This window comes from Phyllosticta citribraziliensis (assembly GCF_038025025.1).
Source record: "Phyllosticta citribraziliensis strain CPC 17464 chromosome Unknown J3D65scaffold_12, whole genome shotgun sequence".
Classification (NCBI taxonomy): Eukaryota; Fungi; Ascomycota; class Dothideomycetes; order Botryosphaeriales; family Phyllostictaceae; genus Phyllosticta; species Phyllosticta citribraziliensis.
Window position 1 is genome coordinate 667,349 of NW_027117349.1, and position 25,803 is coordinate 693,151.

The 25,803-nt window shown below is 54.0% G+C and overlaps 9 protein-coding genes across 9 annotated transcripts; 7 read left to right on the forward strand and 2 right to left on the reverse strand.

The window, feature by feature from the left end:
* Positions 1-747: 747 nt before the first annotated feature.
* Positions 748-2,920, reverse strand: J3D65DRAFT_637850 (KRI1-like family C-terminal-domain-containing protein). The gene is made up of 2 exons (XM_066801553.1): positions 2,730-2,920; positions 748-2,682 (listed from the first exon to the last, which is right to left on the reverse strand). The coding sequence occupies exons 1-2, from the start codon at positions 2,893-2,895 to the stop codon at positions 938-940; spliced, it is 1,911 nt and encodes a 636-aa protein (XP_066651341.1). The 5' UTR covers positions 2,896-2,920; the 3' UTR covers positions 748-937.
* Positions 2,921-3,086: 166 nt separating this feature from the next.
* On the forward strand, positions 3,087-8,134 carry J3D65DRAFT_637853 (uncharacterized protein). Its single transcript, XM_066801554.1, has 2 exons — positions 3,087-3,476; positions 3,534-8,134. The coding sequence occupies exons 1-2, from the start codon at positions 3,409-3,411 to the stop codon at positions 7,768-7,770; spliced, it is 4,305 nt and encodes a 1,434-aa protein (XP_066651342.1). The 5' UTR covers positions 3,087-3,408; the 3' UTR covers positions 7,771-8,134.
* Positions 8,126-12,126, reverse strand: J3D65DRAFT_559520 (ABC multidrug transporter Mdr1; the record flags this gene model as incomplete). Its single annotated transcript, XM_066797413.1, has 3 exons — positions 8,126-8,486; positions 8,578-9,765; positions 9,818-12,126. 3 exons carry the CDS (start codon positions 12,124-12,126, stop codon positions 8,126-8,128), a joined length of 3,858 nt encoding a protein of 1,285 aa, XP_066651343.1.
* A 1,424-nt stretch (positions 12,127-13,550) lies between these two features.
* On the forward strand, positions 13,551-14,853 carry J3D65DRAFT_560002 (putative cell cycle control protein; the record flags this gene model as incomplete). The annotated part of the gene is made up of 2 exons (XM_066797438.1): positions 13,551-14,184; positions 14,246-14,853. 2 exons carry the CDS (start codon positions 13,551-13,553, stop codon positions 14,851-14,853), a joined length of 1,242 nt encoding a protein of 413 aa, XP_066651344.1.
* Positions 14,854-15,914: 1,061 nt separating this feature from the next.
* Positions 15,915-16,973, forward strand: J3D65DRAFT_637858 (uncharacterized protein). Its single transcript, XM_066801555.1, has 3 exons — positions 15,915-16,151; positions 16,218-16,313; positions 16,369-16,973. Exons 1-3 carry the CDS (start codon positions 16,021-16,023, stop codon positions 16,490-16,492), a joined length of 351 nt encoding a protein of 116 aa, XP_066651345.1. The 5' UTR covers positions 15,915-16,020; the 3' UTR covers positions 16,493-16,973.
* A 66-nt stretch (positions 16,974-17,039) lies between these two features.
* On the forward strand, positions 17,040-18,271 carry J3D65DRAFT_686366 (uncharacterized protein; the record flags this gene model as incomplete). Its single annotated transcript, XM_066803827.1, has 2 exons — positions 17,040-17,163; positions 17,199-18,271. Coding segments are annotated over 2 exons (861 nt in total), but the record flags the coding sequence as incomplete, so codon positions are not given.
* A 221-nt stretch (positions 18,272-18,492) lies between these two features.
* On the forward strand, positions 18,493-20,156 carry J3D65DRAFT_647981 (putative cytochrome P450 oxidoreductase; the record flags this gene model as incomplete). Its single annotated transcript, XM_066802364.1, has 3 exons — positions 18,493-18,810; positions 18,861-19,205; positions 19,257-20,156. 3 exons carry the CDS (start codon positions 18,493-18,495, stop codon positions 20,154-20,156), a joined length of 1,563 nt encoding a protein of 520 aa, XP_066651347.1.
* Positions 20,157-20,463: 307 nt separating this feature from the next.
* Positions 20,464-22,842, forward strand: J3D65DRAFT_637866 (uncharacterized protein). Its single transcript, XM_066801556.1, has 2 exons — positions 20,464-22,464; positions 22,517-22,842. The coding sequence occupies exons 1-2, from the start codon at positions 20,563-20,565 to the stop codon at positions 22,736-22,738; spliced, it is 2,124 nt and encodes a 707-aa protein (XP_066651348.1). The 5' UTR covers positions 20,464-20,562; the 3' UTR covers positions 22,739-22,842.
* A 183-nt stretch (positions 22,843-23,025) lies between these two features.
* J3D65DRAFT_637868 (transport protein particle component) lies at positions 23,026-24,918 on the forward strand. Its single transcript, XM_066801557.1, has 3 exons — positions 23,026-23,855; positions 24,004-24,217; positions 24,308-24,918. The coding sequence occupies exons 1-3, from the start codon at positions 23,440-23,442 to the stop codon at positions 24,437-24,439; spliced, it is 762 nt and encodes a 253-aa protein (XP_066651349.1). The 5' UTR covers positions 23,026-23,439; the 3' UTR covers positions 24,440-24,918.
* Positions 24,919-25,803: the final 885 nt, after the last annotated feature.

Below are 25,803 nucleotides of genomic sequence, written 5' to 3' on the forward strand. Positions count from 1 at the left end.
GGCGTCGCGCGCGACTGAATGCTTTGTTGGCACCACACCAGGGCAGAGTGGCCTAGAGCATGCTGTTGGTTTTGTTGTCAATGGGCTTTTTGCTGTGAGATTGTTTGTTGGTGTGAGGGCCATTTTGCTCTTGTCTTTGTTCTTGACCTGCGCGCACTGTGTGTCTTCAGGTTTCTGGAACAATCCGAGAATCTAGATCCAACAAAATGCGCAGGAATCGTCGTCGCATGCTGAAGACAGCTGCCATAGGATTCCCATGTACGGCTTCTAGTCAGCTAGGAGCATGACCACCGTCTGCAGTTCTGCACCTACCCCTCACTCTGTCTGTACCTTGCTTCGCCAAGGCATGTAGCTACCTGGCGCGAGTGCACATGACAACCTGCATAGATGGCGCATCACTTGCATCTAGGCTTGCGCCCTGTGACGTTTGCTTACGTACTTTCTTTATAGGGTTGTACCTTTTCAGCTTGACTGAAGTGGACTTGCTGACTTTTACTACTTCCGGATCCATGTGTTAGTTCCCTTCAGCCAACAGACAGAAAAGTCCATAGCATTATGAGGTACAACAGGATTGAGTGTAATTCCCAGGTTGCAAATTCCCCCACATGTTGCTACTTCACTTGAATGCTCCTCGTACGCACGCACCTAGAACTCATGAACGCTCCCAACATACATGCGTTCAAACCATGAAGACTAGAAGCTTCCAACAAACAGGGCGTTCTGAATTATTATCCACACACACTACCTCGTCATCATAGAGCAATTGTCAGGGTAAATGGTCCCAGAGTGGAGAGAGGTAGCAAGAAATCCTTTTGATATTGCACCAGTGCTATGCAACGCAGCTTTGTCTCGGATATCAACTCCACCAAAAGGTCAGCCAACAGCGACGAAGCTTCAACAGGTCAGGGACCCAGATAGGAAACACCTCAATCCCACATCAATCCACGTCCATGGATTCCGCCTTCCTCTTCTTCGACCTCTTCTTCTTCTTCCGACCTCCCTCCCTAATATCAACTCCTTCTTCCTTGATCGGCGCCTCCTCTGGCCGAACACCCTTCTCGGTATACTTCCTCTCCACGTAATCGGCAAAGCCGTACTTGGGGCCTTCTTCATCTCCAAACACCTCCTTACGCCACTCGCGCAAGCGGGCCTTCTTGCCGAGCTGCTTCTTGTCCTTCTTCTTCTTCTCCGGTTCGCGCCAGGCAGCAAGCTTCTTGAGACCGGCGAATTGGTTGAGCTGCGTGTCGTCCGCGAGCAAAATGTCGCGTGCAGTAAGACCGAAGCTTGTGGGTGAGGTCTCGCGGTATCGGAAAGCGTTGGGATTCTTGGAAGTTTGGCGCGCAGCAAGTTCGACTTCGAGATTCTGGTCGACAAGGTTTTCGATGAGGCGCCGCTCGCGGCGAGCATCGCGTTTGGCGTCGATGTTTTCTTGCTTTTTGCTCTTCTTCTTCTTCTTTTTGCTCGAGGTGTCGTCTTCGTCGATGTCCATGGCTTCGGCGTCATCGGGAACCGCAACACCGCCCTCTTCTTCGTCCTCGAGATCTGACAAGGAGATCTTGGGCTTCTCTTCGTCCTCAAATTCCAAGACAATGTCCTTGATGTCAATGTCATCGTCCCACTTTGGCTTCTTTGGCTTCTTGGACTTCTTCTGGTCGTCCTCATCTTCCGAAAGTGCACCCTCTTCGTTCTCGTCGTAGTAGTCCTCGCCAAACTTCTTCAGCATAACCTCTTCCCACTTGCCATCATCCCAGTCAGCGTCAAGCACATCAGCCCACTCATCCATCTTGAATTCCTTGCTAGACAAGCCAGCTGCCTCCTTTATCTTCTGGACCTTTTCTTCCATTTCATCAATCTTGAGTTTCCGCAACCGTGCCTTTTCCTCGTCACGTTGGCTCTTCTGTGCGTCCTTCTTCTCGCGCTCCTTTTCTCTCTGCTTCTTGCGGCCGCTCTTGTCTTCTCTACGAACGGACTGGTTTGCCACAGCGTCACGAGCGTACGTCTTGAGCTTCTCATTCGCCGTCTCTGGGTCTTCAAAGCGCATGTTATACGCAAATTCGAATTGCTCGCGGCGATCCTCGTCCTCATCGTCGGATTCAAGGGGCTTGAAGTTGGGGTTGTCAGAGGTCCATGCGCGCGCGGCCAGAAAGTTTGACAGAAAGTTCTCGGGGTCCTTTTCGGCATTTTCAATGTCCAGCACGATCTTGCCCTTCGACTCCGATTCTACGGGCTCCGGTTTTGACTTTGCGATCATAAAATCGCTGTCATCGTCGGAACCGGCGTCGCTTTCATCCTCGGCCTTGGCGTTGTGCATTTGCTTCACCAAGCTAGACTTGAGCTCCGCTTGCTCCTGGGCATACGTCTTTGGTGCATCGTCTTCCTCATCCTCGGCGCCTAGCTTTCCCTCCAAAAGATTTTTACGGTGATAATCGTGCAACGTGAGGGGCTTGTCCTTCTTCTCGGCAGTCGGAAGTGATTCGGGTTGCCATTCGGAATAGAATTTGACATTGTCATCGTAGACGCGGGGATCTTTGTTGCGAATGGCGTTGAGGGCGTTTGAAATTTCCTTGTCCAGGTCTACGGTGGCCAAGATGCCGTCGTCGTCTTCTTCTTCGGAGTCGGAAGACTCGTCGTCAGAGCCTGGATCGTCCTTGCCAACCTTGGATTTGCCGTATTTGTTCTCGACTAAAGATAATCAGCAGCGGTTCAACTGTAACGAGCGCGCAACTCACGTCTCTGCATTTCATCGCGCCTCTTGTTGTGCTCAAAGCGGCGCGCATATTCGGAGTTGATTTTGAGGTCGACCTCAGACTCGTCAGAGGAGGACGCGGAATCGTCCAGTAGCTTGGCGCGCTTGGCCGGGCGGCCATCTTGTGTGGGTACGTCAGGTTTCGCCATGGTGGACGGCAGAGTGTTGTCGAGACGGAACCTAAGACGACGCGCAAAAAAGTTCCAGACGACGACGAAGCTCGTGCCAATACGCTTACCCAATGGAGATTAGGGTTTGCGGAGGACCGCCGGTACTCAGAAAATGGTGCCTGAGGTTGGGCCAACCACGTCTTCCCATCCCAGGCATTCTTTGCATAGCTAGCTCCTGGCCGGAAAATCCACAGGCACCACGAAATCCTATTCCATCACCACCGGACAAATCTGCCGTCTCGTCGTTGTCGGCATCCTTTCCCTGATCGACACTCCGCGGCGGATATAGGCGCCGAGCTCAGGGTCTTGGCTGCAAGCGTCGCCGCATTGACCTGGGCCCCGGGAGTGACGTGCATCTCGCAACGCACAAGACACCAGAACGCGCTCGCCAGCAACCCCCTCCCCTCTTACACCCACGCCTCGAATATGTCGTCCTGAGCCACAGCCTCCCGTTACTCCTACCCGTCGCCGTCTTTGATCGCCGTCGTCACCATGGCCGACGAGAAGCCACTCATCGAGCCGCCCTCGTTGACGCCCGTGAGCAAGCCATTAAGCCTAATGTACCCTCTACCCCATTGCTAGCTACAGCTCCTTCGAATCTAACAATGTTGCCACAGTCCCGTCATCTTGAAAGAAGCCGCGCTTGATAGTCCTACCTTCCGCGCGACAGTCTTCCACTTTGGAGAACAAATAGACCTCATCGAGCGTTGGCTTGACAACTATGTCAAATCTGCCTCAAAGTTGACTTCCGAAGTCTCAAGCCTCGAGTCGGCATTCAACGCCTTCGCCACCAATTCCGTGCCCCCGCAAGGCCTTTCCGAGGCTGCACTAGACCACGATTACACGATACTCGCCATCCGAAGATACAATGAAGGTGCGCGCGAGTTTTGGATGAACACAATCAGGGGTTTGAAGAGAATAGACGGAACGGTCGTGGAACCCATTCGCGCCTTTCTCCAAACCGACATTAGAGGTCTCCGAGATGCCAGAAGGAATTTGGAAGCTTCTCAAAAGACTTTTGACCAGCTGATTGCCCGATATGCTGGGAGGAAGAAGAGCGAGGAGCCATCGAGCTTGCGAGAGGACGCTTTTCAACTCCACGAAGCAAGGAAACACTATCTCAAAGCGTCCATGGACTTTTGTGTCATGGCGCCTCAGATCAGGTCCGCGCTGGACAAGCTGCTGGTTCGGGTGACTACCGAGCGCTGGAAAGATATGAAGATGTCGAGAGATGCGACCGACAAGTTGTTCTCACAACACAACAGCGAAATGGAGCGTATCAGGGGCTGGACTCGGGAGATGGAGCATGGAGACCGTGTTTTCAAGCGGGAACTTCACATTGCAAGAAAACAGCTGGAAGAGAGTTCCGAGGCCAACGTAAGACCCTCCCGCGAATTGGACGACTATTCCATCTCGACCGTTCCCTACATTGGGTCACATTCGACCGCGGCTCCCTTGTCTCCTGCAAAACCCATACCGGAAAAGTCGGAAAAGCACGGCTGGCTCTTTGAGCGTACAATTACAGGGAAACCGGCCCGGACTGTTTGGGTTAGGCGTTGGTTCTTCATCAAGCATGGTATTTTCGGATGGCTGGTACATGGATCGCGCACCGGTGCTGTTGAAGAATCTGAAAAGCTGGGCGTTTTGCTGTGTGGTGTCCGACCAGCATTTCAAGAAGAACGCCGCTTTTGTTTCGAGGTCAAGACCAAGGACCGCACAAACATCCTACAAGCAGACACTCAGGCTGATTTGACCGATTGGATTGCCACGTTTGAAGTCGCGAAGCGCAAAGCCCTCGAGGACCCCGCCAGCACTGAGGCTACCGCCATAACATCCACCGATGCTGCCTTTGCCATCAGTCCCCCTGTACACCCCGAGTTTGCAGCAAAGTCGGCATATGGTCACCTTTCCCATGACAGCGATGAGATTGGCGGCCTTAGGCAGATTGATAGCTTGCCTCTTCCAGGAGACAGAGAAAACATTGCTTCGCGAAGTAGTTTTGACGTCACCATTGGTCGACGTAACGTCTCTGGCGAGCTGGAAAGGGAAAGAGAGAGCGGTCGTGACCATGCTGCGAGAATCATTCAAAAGCTCGATCTTCACAGAAAGAATGCAGCCACTCCCCAACTTTCAGCAACGCCGTCCTCTCCAAATCCATCCACCGGTGGAATCGCCAGCCTAATTTCAGCGAGTCATAACATGGCCGTTGCGCCTTCAAATTCTCAAATGCTCTCAATGGATCGAGCTGCCACTTGGCCTGCAACTTCCCTCGCTCCATCGACGCTTGCCAACCCGCCGGCTCCTACCAATTTGAGCAAAGCTGCCGTCATTCTTAGCGCTGATAGAGGCATAGGATTCGGTCGTCCAGATGGCGGGCTGCCCTCTGGAATTCTGGCCAACCTTTGGGGCTCTACAAATTGGGGATACATTAATAGAGTTGAAAGGGGAGAAGTCAGCCGCCTTTCACAACAGCGCGCCATTTCTCAACCTTCGAGTCCCATTCTCAAGGCTCTGTCAAACGAAGGGACTGCGCCAACCGACCCGGAAAAGTCAGGCCTGACCGCGCCCCCCGAAGTTTCGCCCACACCTGCTGCCGCTCGACATCGCAAGACGATGAGCCTCAGCGGGTCGCAGGACTTGGCCAAGGCGGAAGCTCCAAGACCTTCGTCTTCGGGTGTAGAGGAATACCCAGCATGGTATCCAATGCCCCTGCGTGCCCAGGATGCTCAGTTCCATCTACTCTTCCCCAACGTACCCCGCGAAGACAAAGTGGTCATGGTCTTTCGGGCCACGTGGAATCCAAACGAACAACAAGAATTCCCTGGTCGAGTGTACGTCACCGCCTCCCAGATTTATTTCTACAGCAACTATCTCGGCCTGGTCTTGATTACCGGGGTGGATCTCGATTCCATTGACGAAGTCACTGCTGCGCCAGGACGCGACTGCGACTTTTTGTTCGTACACTTCAAGGAGGGCTCTCGCCGAGACGAGTTCACAAGAGTGACCGTCAAGGTCTTCCTCGAGCCACTGAAGCTCCTGCAGAGACGACTCAACTCTCTGGTCCACAACTGCGTTGCTAATACACCTTTGGCATACGAGGAGCTGGTGAAGAGGCTCATCAAGATGGAGACAACCGAATCCGAAAGTCCGGACATGGACAGCTGGGACAACATGTCCAACATTGATACCCCTCTCGAACCTCCCACGCGGCGCGAGCCCAACGATTTGAGATCAGGTCTTCGTATCGACGGCAACTTGTTCGCAAGTGAAACAACACTGGCTCGAAAACCAACGCGGTTTAAGCTTCCCGCCAGACCTGTCGTATACCGACCTCAGGGGATGGTACAGCTTGCTGTTGAGCGAGAGTTTGACATCAGTGCCAAAGCACTCTTCCATCTCATGTTTGGTGACAAGAGCGCTGTATTTCAAACCCTCTACCGAGCACGATGGCCTAACACAATCATCCAAGGTCCGTGGATTCAGCATAATGGGGGTGGTCGTCACAAACGGGAGTTTGATTACCGTCTCGATGCGAATTCCCCGCCGATTGCGAAAGACTGCCAAGCCATCGAGGTTCTCAATGACCATCTTTGCTATGTGATCGCAGACAAGAAGACTCCCTGGTACCTTCCAAACGCTCGAGACTTCGTCTTAGTCACCAGGATCGTCATCACCCATGTTGCAAAGAGCCGATGCAGAATAGGGATCTACGGCAAGGTGGACTGGTTGAAACAAATCAAGATCCTCCAAAATATTCTTGAGCGTCAGGCCATCGAGGAACTTGACCTCGAAGCACAAGATCTGACCGACGTCATCGCTGGCCAGGTTGAGCGGCTGGGTAGCAAGTCACGTACGCGCAAAGCGGTTCAAATTTTTGGAAACGTCGGGCAACAGGCGCAAACTCAAGTGGTGCCCCAGAACCTGCCTCCACCATCAACCGCACACCCTCGTGTGTTCAAGCTCGTAAGGAGAACCCTTGGGAGCATGCTCGCAGACGTCGCGCGTGCCATGGCTGCCAACTACATTTCCACGCTCATTGCCTGGATCACAGCCCTCATGACGGCCATGGCCAAGGCCTTTACTGCACACACTCTCCTCGTCGGTCTCTTGTTGGCGAGTAGCACCGTCAACGTCATCTGGTCCTACCGCGACACCTGGTCATGGTGGCAAAACCGGCGCGCAGCGTCCTTCATGAAACGGCTAGGCGTCGGGCCCGACACCGTTATGAGCAAAGCCGTCTATCTGCGCGATGTCGAAGACCTCTGGGCCAACAGCACCGACGCCGTCTTCCCCGACTGGAGCACCGCAGCCTCGGACAGCGACGGCGCTCAAATCCCCCTCTTTGAAAACGACAAAGTCAACGCCACTGACTTTGCGGAGCCGCAAGGCTGCCACGCCACGTTTGTCACGCTCATGCACAACCCAGACTTCCCCTCCTCCTCTGCCTTCGCCTTCCCCTCCGCCGTCGCCGACCCCGTATTCGCGCCTGGCTCCGGGGGCCCGGGCATCGCGCCCTCGGCACGTAGCACAGCGATGCGGCTGCGGCGCTCGCGCCAGAATCTCGCCGCGTACCGGCACGACCTTCTCGTCGCCATGCGCCTTGTCAACCGCGTCGAGCGCGAGGTGTTGCAGGCCGAGTGGGAGAACTGGCTCCTGGACGAAAACGTGCGCTGTCGCCGCGTGGGCGAAATGATCCGCCGCCGCATGGAAGGGTTGAGTGGGGAAGCGGCCGATAACGAGACGGAGAAGGAGGCGAGTGAGGGAGTTAGAGCTGTGAGAGAGTGGTGGGAGGAGTATTGCGGGGATTGCAAGGACAGGCTGCAAAGGTTGGAGGCAAAGGGCGTCAAATTTTGAAGGTTGGGCTAGGCGCGTCGATGGGACTGTCCTCTGACGTGGGCTGGGCCCCTTGGTCATGGTGGCTCTGCTGTTGGGCGTTGGTGTCTGCTTGGTTGGTATGTATGGGATGGGCGTCGGATTGGTTGGTGCACATTGGGACAGGTCGGCGGCTGGGGACGTATTCATAGTCCGGTTGGTTGGTTGGTTGGTGGGCCGCAAATGTCGTACCTAATTAATATCAAGGGGAGTCCAGCAATGACAGCAACGCCCTGGTCTGATTTACACCGCCGTCTGCTGCATGGACTATGGAGACCTAGAGACAGAAACTTGTCTACCTGCACAGTACATATTACACCAAAAAGCAACGCCTGACCTAACCCGCATGCTTCTCCAAATTCTGCATATTAACCAACTCAAAATACCTGCCCCTTTTCTTGAACAACTCGGTGTGCGTCCCCTCCTCGACCACCCTGCCTCCCTCAAAAACGTAGATGCGATCAGCCTTTTGAATCGTGCTGAGGCGGTGCGCAACGGCGATGGTGGTGCGGCCCTGCGCCGCGCGGTCCAGTGCCGCCTGCACCACCTTCTCGGACTCGGAGTCCAGCGCCGACGTGGCCTCGTCGAGCAGCAAGATACGCGGGTTGCGGAGGAGCGCCCGCGCGATGCAGATGCGTTGGCGCTGACCGCCGGAGAGGAGGGAGCCGCGAGTGCCGAGGAAGGTGTGGAAGCCGTAGCTGTGCGTGCGAGCGTATGTTAGCATTGGGATGTGACGAATGAACAACAGATAAGGGGGTCGGGGGAGCTGGAAGTTGTAGGGAGACCTACGGGAGCGATGAGATGAAGTCCCAGATGTTGGCCTGCCGGCATGCCGCCTCGACAGCCTTGTCCGTGACCTCCTCGTTATTCATGCCGAGCATGAGGTTATCGCGAATGGTGCCGCGATACAGGGTCGGCTCCTGCGACACGAGGGCCAGCTGGCGCCTGTAGTCGTTGATGTTGTAGCTCGCAATGTTTTTGCCGTCGACGAAGACGCCGCCCTCCAGCGGGTCGTAGAAGCGCTCGAGCAACCCTATCGTCGTGCTCTTGCCGCACCCGCTGGCGCCGACGAGCGCTATGTATTGCCCCGGCCGCACTTTGAGGTCGAGGCCGCGCAGCACGGGCTGGTCGGGTCGCTTGGGGTACCGGAAGTGCACATTGCGGAATTCGATGTCGCCTTCGAGAGGGGACGGGAGTCTTGTGCCGTCGGTAGCCCATGCGTCGACGACGGGCTTGCGGTCGAAGAGCTTCTTGAGCTGGATGGCGGACTGCTTTGCTTTGCCCATGTCTGGGGCAAAGGAGAAGATGGTTCCGGCTGATTGAGAGCCGAAGGTGATTGACGCAAAGCACAAGAAGAATTGGAATAGGGTGTACTCTTGCTTTCCAATCAAAGTGCCGCCGTAGTAGAAGCCAACCGCCGTGCAGAGAAACATCCCAGATTGCGAGGCGGCGAATAGCAAACTCGATTTGAGAATGGACTTGGAGTTCTCCCAAGACTGCTCCTCCAGTTGCTCGTGGTAATTCAACCAGACGTCTTGCTCTCGGGTGAGAGATGCCACGGTCTTGATGGCGTTCGTTGCCTCGCACGCGTAAGCTGCAGAATTCTTGTACGCTTTTTTTGAGCGAGCCTCGAACCGCGAAAGTACCCAAAACCGCAAAAAGCCGCATCCAAGTAGAATGGGGATGCACGAGAGGCAGACTAGGCCCAACTTCCAACCAATAGCGAGTCCGAGTGAAAGACAGCCAATCAGAGTGGTCAAGACGGTCATGATGGTTCCAAGTGTTGGGCCGCTGAGCCCTGCCAGATTGGAGGTTTCTACAGAAAGGAAAGTTGTGAGGGCACCGGAATTGTTCTCGTCATCGTCGAAAAACTCGATGTCCTGACGCAGCATCTGGCGGAAGGCTCGTTCTCGGATGCGGTGGATGAGCTTTTCTGAGCAAATGGCAAAACACAGGCCCTGGCCGGCTAACGAAAAGCTGGAAAGCGTTAGCAGTCAATTTCAGGACAAGGTCGTCTTTCCAAACTTACAACTGTGTGCAGGCCAACATGACATACATGATGCACCAAAAGTTGATCTGATCACGAAGCTGCCCAAACTGCCATGGCGGCTTAGCCAAAGCAGTGACTGCCTTGGCGTAAAAGACCGCTGAGACAGGATTACCACTCCCTGCAATGATGGACCAAACAATTCCAAGTGCCATGATATGCCACTCTTCCTTGTTGTACTTGGCTGTCATGACGATGAGCTCCCAAAGAGAATAGTCCTCCCTTTCATCTGAAATCTTCTTTGCTTCAAGTCTGATGCTGGAAATCGACTGATGTGTTTTGAGAGGCCGCAGAGGAAAGAGTCCAAGATTGCCGTTATCATCAGCCATTGAGTTTGCCTTTGGGAAAGACGAGACGCGCCGAGCGAGCTCCTTGTCTTCGTCGTAGTCGTCATCAAGAACGACAGCTTCGGTTGCGCCCACTGTTTGCGCGCTGACGAGTTGGAAGTAGGCTTGGCCTTTTTCAATCAACTGGTTGTGTGTGCCCTGCTCGACCACCCGGCCATTCGACATGACTATGATCTTGTCTGCTGACTTGATGGTGGAAAGTCTATGCGCAATGACAATGGTAGTACGTCCGACCGACACTCTGTCAAGCGCTTCTTGCACAACAGCCTCACTCTTCGTGTCCAGGGCCGACGTCGCCTCGTCCAAGAGGAGAATTTTTGGATCCTTGACAATGGCTCGTGCGATGGCAACACGCTGCTTTTGACCGCCGGATAGCAAGAAGCCTCCCTGACCGACATTAGTGTCGAAGCCATCGGGCAGGGCCGTGACAAAGTCAAAGGCGTTCGAGATTTTGGCCGCGTCGTGGATCATCTCCTGGACTTTATCTTCTTTCATCCTTTCAAAAGGTGTACCGATGAGGCCATGACGTATGTTATCGAAAATGGTACCTGAGAAAAGAACTGGTTCCTGCTGAACCAAAGATATGTGCTGACGGAGCCAGTGCAGGTTGAGCTCGGAGACTTCATTCCCGTCAAGATAGACGTTACCCCGTACGGGATCATAAAATCGCTCCACGAGACCAACGATTGTCGTCTTGCCGGATCCCGAAGCTCCTACCAATGCCGTGGTCTTTCCGGCTTCAATGGATAGATTTACCCCGTCCATTACGACCACTGCTGGACGTGATGGGTAAATCATCTTGACATCATTCAAGTCAATTCTTCCATGGACGTGGGGCAGGGTCCGGCCTTCCCGGGACGCTGGATCCATTGGCGAGGGACGGTCGATGGTGCTGTAGATTTTCGCGGCCGCTGCCGTGGCGTTGGTGAAGGACTGAATCCACGTGTTGACATTGCCTAGGGAGAAAGATCCGATCATGACGGCCATCAAAACTGTAATGATTTGGACCAAAGTTATGTCGTCTTCAACCAGGAACCGCGAACCTTGCCAAAAGGCCAAGGAATAGCTGCAAAAAACTATTCCCATCATCATTCCGACCATAACGGCCAGCAGGGCCTTGGTCTTTGTTCCCCAATACTCGGCTGTGTCCAGGTGAAAGCAAAACTGGTCGGCTAGCTTTTCACGAGTGCCAAAAGCCACGGCATTTCGAATGGAACCGATGACCTCTTCGGCAACTGTACCAGATTGGGCGTATACAAAGATGGCGTTTTTGGTGTATTGCGTGATGTATCTTGTCCCGATTCCCATGGATATGCATATAGAGAATAGTGTGGCGCATAGAATGAGTGTCAACTTCCAAAATCTGATGAATCCAATGACAAATGCGGCGATGAATGTAGAAAGGGATGTAATGACCAGCGAGATCTTTTCGGATATTCCGTCCTGGACCAGATTGGAATCAAAGGTGATTCGCGTTGTTACCTCGCCAGCACCAATCTTGTCGAAGTATCCAACGTTTTGGCGCAGGATGGCAGCAAGGTAATTTTCCCGAATTCTGAGAGTAATCCTTTCTCCAACATAGATGCAGCCAACAGTGGCAGTGTAGGTGGAGGCAAAGCTGCCGAGTCCAAGGTATACAAAGTACAAAACGTATTTGCGTAGCTCTTTGTGGAATTCGTCTTGGTCAATTTGTCCTGCAAACAGGCCGCGGAATACACCTGAAAGGTGACCAAATATAATTGTCATGAGTGGTAAAGTGGCCCCAGCAGTGCATGCCATGAGGCAAGCCACGCTCAGTATGATCCATTCTCGCCGTTCAGCGTATCGAAAACAGGTCATGTACGTGACAACAGTAGATGGCGTTTCCAGTTGTCTCCTCAAGACCTCTTGCTCGTTTGGTGGAAGCAAGCTGATTGGGTCGCCAGATTGTGGTCCAGGAGGCATTCCAGCTCCTCCTCCGGGTCCTGCTCCGGGTCCTCCTCCTTGTCCACCTTTCCCGTTCGTCGGAGGAACCGGAGGCACTGGCGGAATCTTTTCCTTTTCGACGTCTGAGGGATACGATGACTTGCTGGAGTACGATCCGGTACTTCTTGGTGAGTAGTACATTGACGAGGCTCGCTTTTCGGTCGCTCCATGTTTGCTTGCGGCATCGGCATCCGGTTCATGTGTTGAGGGTATTCGTGTCGATTGCGTGCTGTAAAGGGACTTTTCGAATTCGAAAGATTTGCGACGGTCTCGGCGATGGGCCATGATGGATGGCGCGAGTATAGCCCTTGCACGCGTGCGGTTTGATTCAATATGCGATGTATGTTTTCCGGTGACGATTGCTCAAAGAGAAATTAATGAAGACAAATATCTTGCGGGATGTGTTGGCAGTAAGAGGAGCGTGTCCAGCTGACCAACACAAGAGGTGGATGAGAGGTGAAAAGTGAACCTGACCCAAATCGTTGTCTCCGCGCAACTGGGCAAAAAGGCACGAACGGCAGACTTGTGAGACAACGAAGTTGAGATAGGGGAGCTAGACGAAGGCAATGGCCTATGATCAACCGATTACCGTATTCTACATGGCAGATTGGAGCTAAAGCCACTTGAGGGAAGCTTTGCCTGAGCTTTATTGCTCTTGGCTGTTCTTGTGCAGGGACATGGCCAGAGCCATCCGCCTCACATCCATGTCGTTAGCAAGGCCGAGTCTTGGTATTGCTTTTTTCACTGAGTAGCTACATTGGATAAAGCTTGGATGCTTCTCGACAAATCCAGCATGCCATGGTAGCGACAATGTTGGAGAGTATCCAAATGTAGGAGTGAGTACAGTCTCCATGTTGACCGGGCTTGTGGCTGAGGAAACATTTGAAAGAGGTTGCGGCGAAGCAACCTTGCTTTACAGTGCTTACGCTGCGACATGGTTCCTGCGCTAGCAGCGATCTTCCGTTCTTGGTGTTGAAAGCGGCCTCGGCCTTGGGCATGCGCAGCTTGTTCTCATGGACGAAAAGCAGAATTTTTTCCAAACAGGACATGGAGATGGTGGTGAAGCCCTGGAGGATGTTCGATGGCTTCTCCTTGACGTCGGCATAGCGCAGGTGAGCGTGAGGTGATGGAGAGAGACTGACGTCGTCGGCAGCTTCATCTGACAAGTGGAGAAACATGAGGTGGATGGTCGATCGCGCAGCCGAGCCGAAAGTGCACGTCACATCCGGGTCGGAGACCGACGATGGCCGGCCCGAGAACTGCCAAGACATCCACCCGGCTTTGGTGCAAACAGTCCAAACAGTCCAAACGCGCCAAAGCCCCAACTCGCCGCTTGTCGCGTCTTCCTCTTGTCGAGCTCCACCATCCAATCCTCTCCTCAACTCCTTTGCGCATACCTCAAAATGGCCGATGTCGAAACTGCTCCAGTGGTCCAAGATCAAGCGCAACAGAACGATGTCGTGGCTACCCTCGCTGAAGCGACTCAAGACGACGCAGACAAGACCACCGCCGTCGTAACCACCAACGCCGAAGGCAAGAAAGTGAAGAAGATCATTCGGAAGAAGCGCCGCCCTGCTCGCCCTCAGGTCGATCCTAGCACGTTCAAGTCAGAGCCGCCCCCGCAGACTGGCACTATCTTCAACATATGGTACAACAAATGGAGTGGTGGTGATCGAGAGGATAAGTACCTCTCGAAACACGCCGCACCTTCGCGCTGCAACGTTGCCCGGGACAGCGGATATACTCGAGCAGACAGCATACCCGGCTCTTACTTTTGCCTTTTCTTCGCACGAGGCCTGTGTCCCAAGGGCTCAGACTGCGAGTACCTCCATCGCCTCCCAACCATTCACGACATGTTCAACCCCAACGTCGACTGCTTTGGCCGCGACAAGTTTTCCGACTACCGCGATGATATGGGTGGAGTTGGTAGTTTCATGAGGCAGAATAGGACCTTGTACGTGGGCCGCATCCACGTCACGGACGACATTGAAGAAATCGTGGCGCGACACTTTCAAGAATGGGGCCAGATTGATCGCAGTAAGTACTGGAACAGGCTCACATACCTTCCGTTTGAGTCACATGGCTGACGAGTAAAAAGTTCGTGTCTTGAACAACAGGGGTGTCGCCTTTGTGACATACAGCAACGAGGCAAATTCGCAATTTGCAAAAGAAGCCATGGCGCATCAATCATTGGATCACAACGAAGTCTTGAACGTCCGGTGGGCCACAGTAGATCCAAACCCACAAGCGCAGAAACGCGAGGCCCATCGCATCGAAGAACAGGCTGCCGAGGCCATTCGCCGTGCTTTGCCTGCCGACTATGTTGCAGAGATTGAAGGCCGCGATCCTGAAGCCAAGAAGCGGAGAAAGATCGAGGGCAGCTTTGGACTCCAAGGATACGATGCGCCAGATGATGTTTGGTACGCAAAAGAAAAATCGGCGCAAATAGAAGCCGCGCGAAACGGCGGCATGCTGGAGGCTCCTCAAGAGCAGAAGTTGCTCGAAGCTGCCGCTGAACAGGAAGAACAATTCGACTTGCAACGCGTATCAGACAAGAAACAAGTCGATGGATCGGGCGGAATATTTGACGCGAGCACTCTGGCCGCCCTCAAGGGATCCGGCGTTACCTTTACGGCCGGCAAGAAGGAAGATGCGAAGGCCAAGGGTCCCCTAGTTGCATACGACAGTGACGAGGACAGTGATTGAAGTGGTTACTAAGTCTGCCTATGGAAACCATCAGAGCCAGGCCAAACTCAAGGTCAATCCAGAACAAAGTGGTCTTTGGCCATCTCGTCTTGAGACAGGACTCATAAGGCATGCGTCGAGCTTTGCCAGCACCTTCGTTCGATACATGGATAACGAGAACTCGGCGGAAAACACCCGTGGCTCCTCCTTGCAATCAGACCCAATCAGCTGCAGAGCTACTTGGACACTGGGGCGGGACATGGCGGTTGAAAGCGAATCAATGGGGAAATCACAGGTCTATCTGGTGCAGGTCCCAGAGAGTAAGCATGTGAGGCACTCAGCCAGAACTGCATCGCTACTGGTATTGGTAGGATGTGTAGGCTTGACGGAAAAATGCTACAAGAGCGGCGAATGAAGCCTTCAGTTCATTGAAGATTGCATGATGCGTGCGGCTTGTTTTGTCCGTTGTTGACGTGGCATCCGCGGTGATTGACAGTGATTTCGGCTTGCCAAACGTCACAGACACAGATAAAGCCATTGTCTAGAGATCAGCAAGCACCAGAGTAGGAATAAAGTAAACAATCCAAGGGGGCTCGGTACCATTAGATTGGTGAATCTGGATCCGGTTGCCGGTTGCTCTGTGCAAACAGCATTGGGTAGACTTGATTCTCCATTCTTTCGACGTCAGGCCATTTCCAGACCCAGTCGTTGCCACCCGGTTGACTGCTGCGTGCGGACCACGTTTCCTGGGGAGACCAGCCCTGTGACCCAAAGGTGTGAACGAAGGAATGACTCGCGAGAGCAGCCTTCGGAGAAGAGAGCGAATTGGAGGAATGATGAATGCTGCAGGTCTTCGGTCAAGCCACAAATTGTGCAGCTGGCCAAGGAGATTGCCTGGTGAAGAGGGCTTCGAGGCCTGAGTCGAATAATTTCGGGCGTTTGGGCGGATGATGACCGCTGCAAAGGTGCGTTCTCCGGGCGATGACGAAGGACAAACGGTGCGGCTGTCGTTGCCGTGGCAACTATCGGCCACCTTTTGTTTGCCCGGCTGCCCTCAGAATCTTTCAACTTTTTCAAAGTCACCACTCCTCTCGGCTCAGATCATTCAAAAGCACTCGCATCCACCATCAAAGCATCCTCCAGTTCTCCAAAAGACTTACACCAAGCAACACTCCTACCCGCCTCACCATGTCTTCCAACGTCCTCGCCGACCGCGACACCAACGCGCAATTCTCCACGATCAACCCTGTCGAAGACAACAAGCCCAAGACAATGGAGTACCACCGCCAGCTCCTCGAGTCGCGCATGAAGAGCGGACAGTAAGTCTCTTTCTTTTCTTTCTACTAGACTCACCCACATCGCTCAAGGTTTGACCCTCCTCTCAGACTGGAGGAATCCAAATACGTCTCTCCTTCAGACGGCATCCAGTCGCCCGCTACTCAGAAGCTCGCCGCATTCAAGAACAAGCATGGTCTCCAAAAGTAAGCACAGCCCACGTGTCCTCGTGAAAGCTGCATGCTAACCACCGAGCTGCAGGGCGAAGCCCAAGACGCTGTTCGGCAAGATGAGCGCCAAGAACATGCAAGCAAATGGCAGCAGCATGTTTGCAGACATCCCGCAGAAGAAGGAAGACACGCCCACGAACACGCCGAGCTCGTAAAAGCACAACGTTACGCCCCTTCGACCTTGAAGGAGTCGAGACAAACGGACACCACACGGTGATTCCGAAACACAGCATCGACGTGGATGATGAGAGACACAGCTCCATCACCTGCATGCATGACTGCATGTTCACAATATTCATTCTCGGTTGGGTTGGGTCTGGATCTGGTAATGGCACGGCGTGAGATACCCGGAAAGGACATTCTGGGGTGGGCTTCTTTTCCAATCACTACGGTTTCCTGTCATCAATCGGCGTCATGGGGTCTTATGGAATCACACGGATATCTGCCAATGGGGTGCATTGAGACACATTTGGCACAGCCAAAATCAAAGTTTACACGATAATACTCTGCTCTGGTGCCTCTTCGTCATGCGTTGGATCCGGACGAAATCAACTTCGGAGGTGGACCGGATCTCGGGCATGGATGTTGCCCGCGGCAACGAATAATCGCAGGGAACCACATCAACGCCGTGCACACGACAGCTTGACTACCTCACCGCGCAACCCACGCTGTTCTATGGCAACCGCGAGCAACCAGTCATCTGTCGAAGACGAGATAGCTGATCTCGAGCGACGTCTCCTTCATGCCAAAAGTCGGCTGAGAGCGACCCAGACTGCGGCACCTCGGCCTTCATGCCCCTCCAGCGATGATGGTATCACCTTCGCCGGTTATCTAGAAAGCCCGTTGGCTAACGTGCATCAGCATTGCATACTCTGTTGCTCCTAGCCGACTCTGCGCTTCCATTGGGATCATTCGCCTTCAGCAGTGGACTAGAGTCTTTTCTCGCTCACCACCGGCCCTCTCCGCCCTCCGCGTCTCAAGTACCATCTTTCCATCATTTTCTTCGGCTATCGTTGTGCACGCTTGCCAGCACGGCCATACCATATGTCATTGCCGCATTCCGCGACCCGTCTCTCATTGCAGACCTCGACAATGACTTTGATGCCAGCACGCCTTGTACCGTGGCACGCCGCGCAAGCGTAGCCCAAGGTCGCGCGCTCCTGTCTGTATGGGATCGCAGCTTCAAGCCCCAACACAGCAGCCCTGCGCCGGAAGCTCTTGAAGCCATCAACGCCCTAAAAGGCTTTCAGGCCCAGCTCCGAGCTTCCAAGTCAAACGCGTACCTGGCGCCGAACGCGCACCTAGCGCCGCTTTGGGGGCTCATTACCCGCGTGCTTGGGCTCCCGCTGCAGGACGCAGTGTACGTGTTTCTCTTTTCGCACGCGCGGACGGTGACGAGCGCGGCGGTACGGGCGAGCGTCTTGGGGCCGTATCAAGCGCAGGCGGTGCTGGCGAGCGGGGATCTGCGGCAGAAGCTGTGGAGCTTGGTGCAAGAGTATTGGGACACGTCGGTTGAAGAAGCGGGGCAGAATGCTCCCGTCATGGATCTGTGGGTCGGGAGGCATGAGAAGCTGTATAGTCGCATCTTCAACTCGTAGGAGTCCGATGCACCACGTGGGACAATTCTGCCATGGCACTCGAGATATGGATTTAAAGCCGCTCCCGGGTATACTGCTTGTACCGCTGTTCCAAGGACGCCGAATCCAAATCATCTTTGAAGCTATCAGTACCCTCAATCTCGTCTTGTTTAGATGTTCTGTACCGAGGCTTGGGTCGCCGTTACTCCCTCAACACACAGTGGCATGTTCCGAATGTGCCACACTAACAGCTTTGGCGCAGTGGATCAGTCATCACTGCGCGGTAAAGGTGCATACTTCACTCCGATCTTTGAAGAATTAGGAACACCGGACGCACAGTGACCTGGGCATCAACTCAGGTATTGGAAACATCACCGTTTGTGCGCCAGCGGTCAGTGCGGGGTCCCGAAGATCTTTGCAACATCTAATCATAATCAAATCATGCAGACCCTATTGATAAGTCGGGGGCCAGAGATATGTAAGTTGACCTTGGGAGATTGGAATAGAAGCCTCAGGTACTTCAAGGTATTGTGCGGGACGCTCCTCTGCCTCGAAATTCTAATGCAGCTCCAATCAACATGGCCACTGGATTCAAGTTCCAAGTTGTTTTCCAACATCTCGTAGCAAACGTCGTTCCTATCCTTCTGACTGCTGTTGTCTTGCGTCTTCTCTACAACAAATTCAAACCAGGCATTTGGACCATCCCTGGACCTCCCCTCGCGGCTTGGACAGGACTGTGGTTCTTTTTCCAAGTCCGCGGCGGAAAAACCCATCAGCTATCAATCGACCTCCACCGCAAATATGGTCCTCTGGTTAGGATCAATCCAAACAAGATATCGGTGGCTGACCCTCGAGAAATACGGAATATTTATGGTCTCAACAAGGGGTTTACAAAGGTCAACTTTCCCATGATTTCGTGCTGTCCGAAACTAATGTGACTTGAAAGACTGCTTTCTATCCCATTCAAAGCATAATTTACCAAAGACAGTTTCAAGTCAACCTCTTCTCGGTCCGGGATGAGGACTATCATCGTCACATGAAGCGCGCAGTCGCCAATGCGTACAGCATGACAGCTCTCCTCGACAAAGAAGACGCCGTCGATGACTGCATTCGACTCTTCATGGAGAAACTGACTGGGTTCGCTGAAAAGAATCAACCAGTCGACCTGGGCATGTGGCTGCAGCTGTTCGCGTTCGATGTAGTAGGCGAACTCAGCTTCAGCACGAGGCTCGGCTTTCTGGAAAAGGGGCAAGATGTGGATGGCATGATGGAAACTATTCGTGGACTCTTGGTGAACATTGCCCCTCTCTCTGTGATCTACTTTGTACTAAGAGATGAATAGGCGTACTCGGCACAGGTTGGCCAGCTTCCTGAATGGCATCACGCACTCCTCGGCAACCCACTACTGCGCATCCTTCTTCCTTCGATGGAGACGTGGAACGAAATCACAAACTTCACCCTGCGAGCCATCGACTCCGTCAACAGTCTGGTTGGCAGCAAGACGACGACCAAGGAGCAAAAGCGCGAGTTTCTCAGCGCGCGTACCGACATGCTCTCACGCTGGACCGCCATCGAACTGACCTCCCCTGAAAAGATCAACGCCCGCGACATCCTCGTGCACCTATCGACAAACGTACTCGCCGGATCCGACACGACAGCCATCGCCCTCCGCGCCATATTCTACTACCTGCTCAAGACGCCACCCAAATTGGCCAAGCTCGTCGCGCACATCGACGCGGCCGACGCCGCAGGCCTGCTCAGCAACCCCGTCACATTCCGCGAAGCGACGACGCACCTGCCGTACCTCGACGCCGTCATCAAAGAGGCCATGCGGCTGCACCCCAGCGTCGGGCTGATCCTCGAGCGCGAGGTCCCCGCTGCCGGCGCAACAATCTGCGGGCGCCACGTCCCTGGCGGCACCATCGTGGGCGTCAACCCGTGGGTCACGGGCTACGATTCAAACATCTTCCCTGAGCCCGAGGCGTTTGTGCCAGAAAGATGGCTCGATAGCAACTCTGAGGCACTTCGCGATATGGAAATGGCGTGGTTTGGGTTCGGTGCAGGGAGCCGCACGTGTATGGGTAAAAATATGAGTATGATTGAGATGTGCAAGGTCGTGCCGCAGTTTTTGAGGGAGTTTGAGTTGGGGCTCGATGAGCCGGAGAGGGAGTGGACGGTCAATAATCAGTGGTTTACTTTTCAGGAGGACTTTGTGGTTCGATTGAAGAAGAGGAGCAGTTGAGATTGAAAACGAAGATACTGCAATGAAGTCACTGGCATTTTCGAGACTTGTTCGGAGCATTTGACAAGCGGTTAGAACGTTAACTTCACTCGTTCTCGAAATCAAGACTTGAATGAGGAGCGAGCCTCACGCTAAACGGAGACTCTCCAGTGTTGACGGTCAATTGAAGCGTGAAGCACGCAATCGAAGGCATGAAGAGATCGGGGTGTAGGAGAATTGCGGCTGCAGTAGCACAAGGTCCAGGAAGAATCGAGCCAATAGCAAGCTGGGACGCGTCACCGATAAGGACATCAAAACCAAACCTAAACTTCTTGCCAGAACGCATCCTTCCCGGTCTTCCGCCCTCACTGAACAGCAAAATGGTATAGTCATCAAGAGTTTCACGATTTGCAGGAGGGCCGTGAAAATGAAGTCGCATATTTTCAGAAGTCTGCTACTACTAAGCGGAAGTCAGTTCGCTTCGACAGGGTCCGCCAACCATGCAGACTGCCATGAACATCCTAAACCACAAGCAAAACCACTTCCTTCATCATTCCTCAACTTTTCATCGCCCGCTCCATACATCTTCTCCTCTCTCTCAGGTCTTCTATCAGAATGGTCCAACACCTTCTTCCCCCAAGGCCACGCCATCACCGCGTGCGTTATTCCCGCGCACACGCAGCTCTACCACGGGCGGCACGACGCGCATTCACCGCCGTCACCGGAATGGCTCGCCTTCGACGTCGAGATGTCGTACGGCATCATGGGCAACCTGAAGGACTCGCGCATGCTGACGTACCGCACGACGCGGCCGGTCAAGGCGCTGTACTTTGACGGCGTGAGCGCCGACTCGATCGGCATCGGGACCGAGAGCCAGATGGTGTTTTTGGTCGGCGATAGCGAGAAGCTGAGGCAGAGACCGTGGCCAAGAGGACCTGGACGCCCGCCGCCGCCTCCTGGACGCGGTTCGCCGGAGAGAGGTGGGCCGCGTCGACCGCCTGGCAGGGGACCTCCGGATTATGGTGGTAACAAACCCCTCGATGACGAGTACTGGAGGGCGGAGGGCCTTTGTAACTGGATGAAAGAGCATGGGCTGGGTGGCAAAGGCTGGGGCTACGAGGGCGTTGTCAGGATGAATGCGGGCTTTGAGATGATTTGGTGCGATTTTGATTCGCCTTCTTTGAAGCTTGTCTCCAACCTCAACGTGTCGGCACCGCGAATCGACATGAAGAATGAGAAGCGTTGGCCCGGAAGGCCGGGCTCTGTCGATGAAGCTACTTCCCCAAAACACGGAGCTGAGCAGATTGTCCTGCTTGGAAGTGGCGGCCAGACGAATGCGCAGGAAGGCGAGAAAGAAGGCCGGCACGGCCCAGATATGACCGACTACAGCGAACCGTTCCGCTATGCCTCGCTGTGGATGTGGTTCACAGCTGGAGTACGACACTACGGCCGCACAGCCGTTGGCCCCGGTCGTGGAGAAGCTCGCGTTCGAGTCGACACGTGTGGCCTTTTCACCTTTTACGACCCCAAGCTGCAGTCCCAGGCCACAGCTCGCGTGGAATCGGAAAGGAAATCGCTCAACATTTCGCTTGATGGCCACTGGCAAGCTCCAGAAGGTGAAAAAGGGAGGGCTGTTGCCCTGGAGGAGCTAATGCGCCGAAGGAGATTCCATCGTATCAGCAATATCAGCGAACAAGACGGAGCTGTCATGCAAATGTCGGTCGAGCAGAGGCTCAGGACGGTGCTTGGAAATGAGACTACGTCCTGTAGTGGCATTGACTGGCGACTCACTGCGCAAGAAGTCGTCTTGTTTTACAGCTGGAACCTCGAAAATCTCCTGCGCTTGCTAAACGAGGAGCCCGGAAAAAGTTGGATCCTTTTTCGTGACTGGCTGGGTTCGCTGAGAGACATTACTCATTGGTTCATGATGCCGTTTTTCGAGTATCCTCCCGAGAGGCCATATATTGAAGACTCTTTGAAAGAAAGCTTCTCTCTCGAGTCTGAAAGAGCACAAGTGGCCATAAAGCGTTGTCGTACGCAGTACAGCGCAGAGAGCTCCCAGTTGAACGAGGGAGAGCAACTCCAGTCCTGGTCTGTCGAAGAAACCTTGGATGGGCTTTGCCAGACAGTCTTCAAGGTCGGGCTCGACATTGAGTACGAATGGCTTTGGCACTTCAACAAAGCTCCCGAGGATATGAACAGCTACCCAAGCCTAGATCCCTCTGTGCTGGGCAAACAGTCAGCATGGAGAAAAGATGTGGAGGAGCTGATGGCGTGGTTGGGCTGGGTCGAGCAGTGGACTAGTTGCGAGGAACCATGTGCCTCAGACGTAAGTTGAATCGTCCCACTCGATGGTTGGATTGGCTAACTCGATAACTCAGGAGCTTTGTTACGTCCCAATGTGGCCTGTGAACCACATGTTGAGAGATGACCGTGATCGTAGAAAAGACGCAGATAATCCGTCTGGAGGGCAGCTATACAGAGCGGACGCTTTCGATAATGAAGAGCCAGACAACAAACCACCTTGGGGAGATTTCGGTCGTCTTGGAGAGGAGCACCTGTGGCGTCCTGTCTGTGTCAATGCATCTGCTTTTCCGCCTTGATGTGGACGAAGGTGTGGCGCTTGAAGTTTTGGAGAGTGTTTAAGATACAGAGTAGTAGCTTGTAGCATGAAAGATTTCGAAAAGCTGAATGGGAACACGTCGAATTCAAAGAAGAAGTGAGATGTATTCCGTAGATGACAGGGGCCCGAATTGAGTGATGATTCTCGCGGAGGGAGTTGAGAGCTTGGTTGGGCTTCAGTAGCTTGCCATAAGCATAGCATAAGAAGCTTGAAACCTAAGACAAGGAACCCTGTCGAGTATAGCCGTTGTTAGTGTCACATCGACACCAAAACATCAGACACAGACTTTGTCGCGAAGAGTTGTCGTCCCCGTCTGGACCAACGGTCGGAGAGCTTGCACAGCAGGCGCGGAAGTTGTGGCCGCAGATCGTCTCACCGACGCAACGTCACGCTTCACCCACACCCAACGGACATCGACAATCTCCGCGTTTGCGCAACCAAGTCCTCTCGGACCTCCTCGTACTCCTGACCTCCGGCTGCACTCCATCAGCCAATTCAGCCTTGCGCAACCGGAGAACAGCCTGCGCGCTTACGGGTGCCATCGAACCCCCGACGACGCTCCCCACCAGCCCCCAGTGTCCTCTCCCACCCAGGCCGCGCCTTACACTCCGATCCGCTCGCTCGTAGAGCTCCCAAACCACTCGGCAGCTCTGCACCTCAGCTCAATAATCTGCCGCGACAATGTCCTACGACGGCTCTGCCACAACAGTCATGGCGACGACGGGCGCCGCCAATTCAACGACCGCCGCAACGGTCGATCCTTCTGCGTCCGCCTATTTCAACGCCTCATGCATGGACTTTCTCCTCATCGAGCTAGTCCCCATGGCCTACCGCATGGCCGCCGAGCTCGCCGCCCGCGAAGAAGAATACCTCGCAGCTGTACCGCCCTCACAAATACGATCGTCGACGAGCAATGGCAAAGGGGGGATAACGAGCCCAGCATTAGTATCGTCGAATGGCGAGACTGGTGGGACAGGGAAGGCGAGCGTGGCGGATACGGCGACGGTAGCCTCGGCGGATGAGGAGGAGTTGAGAGAGGCGGCTCTGTATCGATTGGATATGCTGGGGTATAGGGTTGGACTAGGAATCTGTGAACGGTGCGTGTGCCCCTCGTGCTTGAGCTGCTGGGGAACGGATCTGGCTTCACCGGGACATGGCATCTAGTACGGCAGACCATGATCCCCAGAGCCGGCGTTTTCCAGACACACAGCGCTACCTTCTGCACAATCACTGACATGCCTGCAGATTCTCGCGCGACAAATCTCGATTGACAGATACACTCGACGTGATCAAATTCCTCTGCAAAGACCTCTGGACCATGATCTTCCGCAAGCAAATCGACAACCTCAAAACCAATCACAGAGGCATCTACGTTCTCACCGACAACGCATTCAAGCCGCTGTCCAAAATGAGCCTGGAGAAGGGCGAAGGCGAACGGAGCCTCAGCAAAGCGCAGCCAGTGAGTCAACCTCTTCATGCTATATCCTCGAGATAGGAGGACTGCAGTTTTAAAAAACGCAATGTCTGACCCTGGGATGCGGTGATTTAGTTTCTCTACTTTCCAGCCGGCCTCATTCGCGGGGCCCTGGCCAGCATGGGCATCATTGCAACAGTCACGGCTGAGACGACAGATCTTCCGGGCGCAACTTTTCAGATTCGCACGCAAGGTGCCAAATCATAGCACCGCAAGCTTCTGTCGAGAAGCCTGCTCGTACTGTTGCTGAGCTCGCCGTCAGAATCGTGGTGCTAGTTGCCCGCAACAAGCGGGTCTGCCGGTCATGGCACATGTACAGGAGTTGAAAAGAGCGCCGCCTGGCCGTCCAAAAGCAGACACTGGGAGAGGCACAGATGAAGAGCAAGACGTTTAACGCGTCGGAGACATTAAGCACCTTTTGCCTGTCACACGGATAACAACACCTCCAGGCATCTGGCAAGCAGTCTCAGAAGACCGAGGGCAGGAATGGGATAGCATCGTGACTTTGGGTCCCAAGGGATAAGATCAGGCGACATATCCGCAGTTGAGACTGGGCAGGGGGGTCAGCGAGCCATGGTGGATGCAAGAGAAGGACAAAAGGCCAATGCTGCGCGGACACCCGGTCTCTCCATCCACTTCAACCGATCTTTGGCCCGTCTCCACACGCAGCAGCAGCAGCAGCAGCAGCGCGGACTCAATTACAGCGAAGAAATGGAAAAGGAAGAAAAGGTCCTGCTCAACGCCTTGTCGTATGCTTCTCAATCCATGGCCCCTTCTCATTTTCACTACCAACCATCACGCGTTGTGTTCACGAAAGAAGTCTGAAGACGAAGAAGCAAAAGGTCTAGAGAGACTGAGGGACCGGCTAGCCCTCAACCGCCGGGGCGACGCCAGACCTAAAAAGCGGGTTATTTGGGAGCACAAGGGAAACGATGGGCAGAGTATGCGGACCGTGGTCAGGGCAGATGAAGAGAGACACGAGCGAGATGTCAAATGATGACGAGAACCCCCATCGAAGCGGCGCGTACATTACAATCAATCAATCATAGTACCTATGTACCTTACCTCCTCACACGTTCTCATCCAGCAGGGAAAGGATTACGAGTAATAAACAGGATGGGACAAAAACCTGCCTGCCATCCCAGTGTCCCCCATGTGCCTTCATGCCATGTTTGACTGCGCGTTCAACACGAGCTCCTAAACTCACCTTTTCCCAGTGTAAAACCAAGCTTGCCTTGCCACCATCCCCAGAGTCCCACACAGACATAGAGATACCGGAAATCCCAACAACGAGCAGCCACGCGCCGCCGTGCCCTTCGTACTGACTAGGATCTTGCATCTCACGCCTCATCTCACACCACGCACCACGCACTACGCACCACCACCCATCAATCAATCTACCACCTTACCAGGTATGCACGGCAGACGAACAAATCCACCCACCCACCAGATCAATCCCCGTCCATGTCTTCCCATCTCTGCATGCGTTCCCGCTGCGGCGGCAGCTGCTGCGGTCCAAAGGCTCCCGAGAGATAGTGTGTGTATGTAGAGCTCCGCTGTCTTCCCCATCT

Bases quoted from the DNA above. Each gene is read 5' to 3' on its own strand.
- J3D65DRAFT_637850 (XM_066801553.1), bottom strand. From the start codon at position 2,895: ATGGCGAAACCTGACGTACCCACACAAGATGGCCGCCCGGCCAAGCGC. The intron at 2,683-2,729 runs GTGAGTTGCGCG...GATTATCTTTAG, and splicing joins GCGCGATGAAATGCAGAGAC to TCGAGAACAAATACGGCAAA.
- J3D65DRAFT_637866 (XM_066801556.1), top strand. From the start codon at position 20,563: ATGAAGTCGCATATTTTCAGAAGTCTGCTACTACTAAGCGGAAGTCAG. The intron at 22,465-22,516 runs GTAAGTTGAATC...TCGATAACTCAG, and splicing joins AGGAACCATGTGCCTCAGAC to GAGCTTTGTTACGTCCCAAT.
- J3D65DRAFT_637858 (XM_066801555.1), top strand. From the start codon at position 16,021: ATGTCTTCCAACGTCCTCGCCGACCGCGACACCAACGCGCAATTCTCC. The intron at 16,152-16,217 runs GTAAGTCTCTTT...CCCTCCTCTCAG, and splicing joins TCGCGCATGAAGAGCGGACA to ACTGGAGGAATCCAAATACG. The intron at 16,314-16,368 runs GTAAGCACAGCC...ACCGAGCTGCAG, and splicing joins AACAAGCATGGTCTCCAAAA to GGCGAAGCCCAAGACGCTGT.
- J3D65DRAFT_637853 (XM_066801554.1), top strand. From the start codon at position 3,409: ATGGCCGACGAGAAGCCACTCATCGAGCCGCCCTCGTTGACGCCCGTG. The intron at 3,477-3,533 runs GTACCCTCTACC...ATGTTGCCACAG, and splicing joins AGCAAGCCATTAAGCCTAAT to TCCCGTCATCTTGAAAGAAG.
- J3D65DRAFT_637868 (XM_066801557.1), top strand. From the start codon at position 23,440: ATGTCCTACGACGGCTCTGCCACAACAGTCATGGCGACGACGGGCGCC. The intron at 23,856-24,003 runs GTGCGTGTGCCC...ACATGCCTGCAG, and splicing joins GGACTAGGAATCTGTGAACG to ATTCTCGCGCGACAAATCTC. The intron at 24,218-24,307 runs GTGAGTCAACCT...GCGGTGATTTAG, and splicing joins GCCTCAGCAAAGCGCAGCCA to TTTCTCTACTTTCCAGCCGG.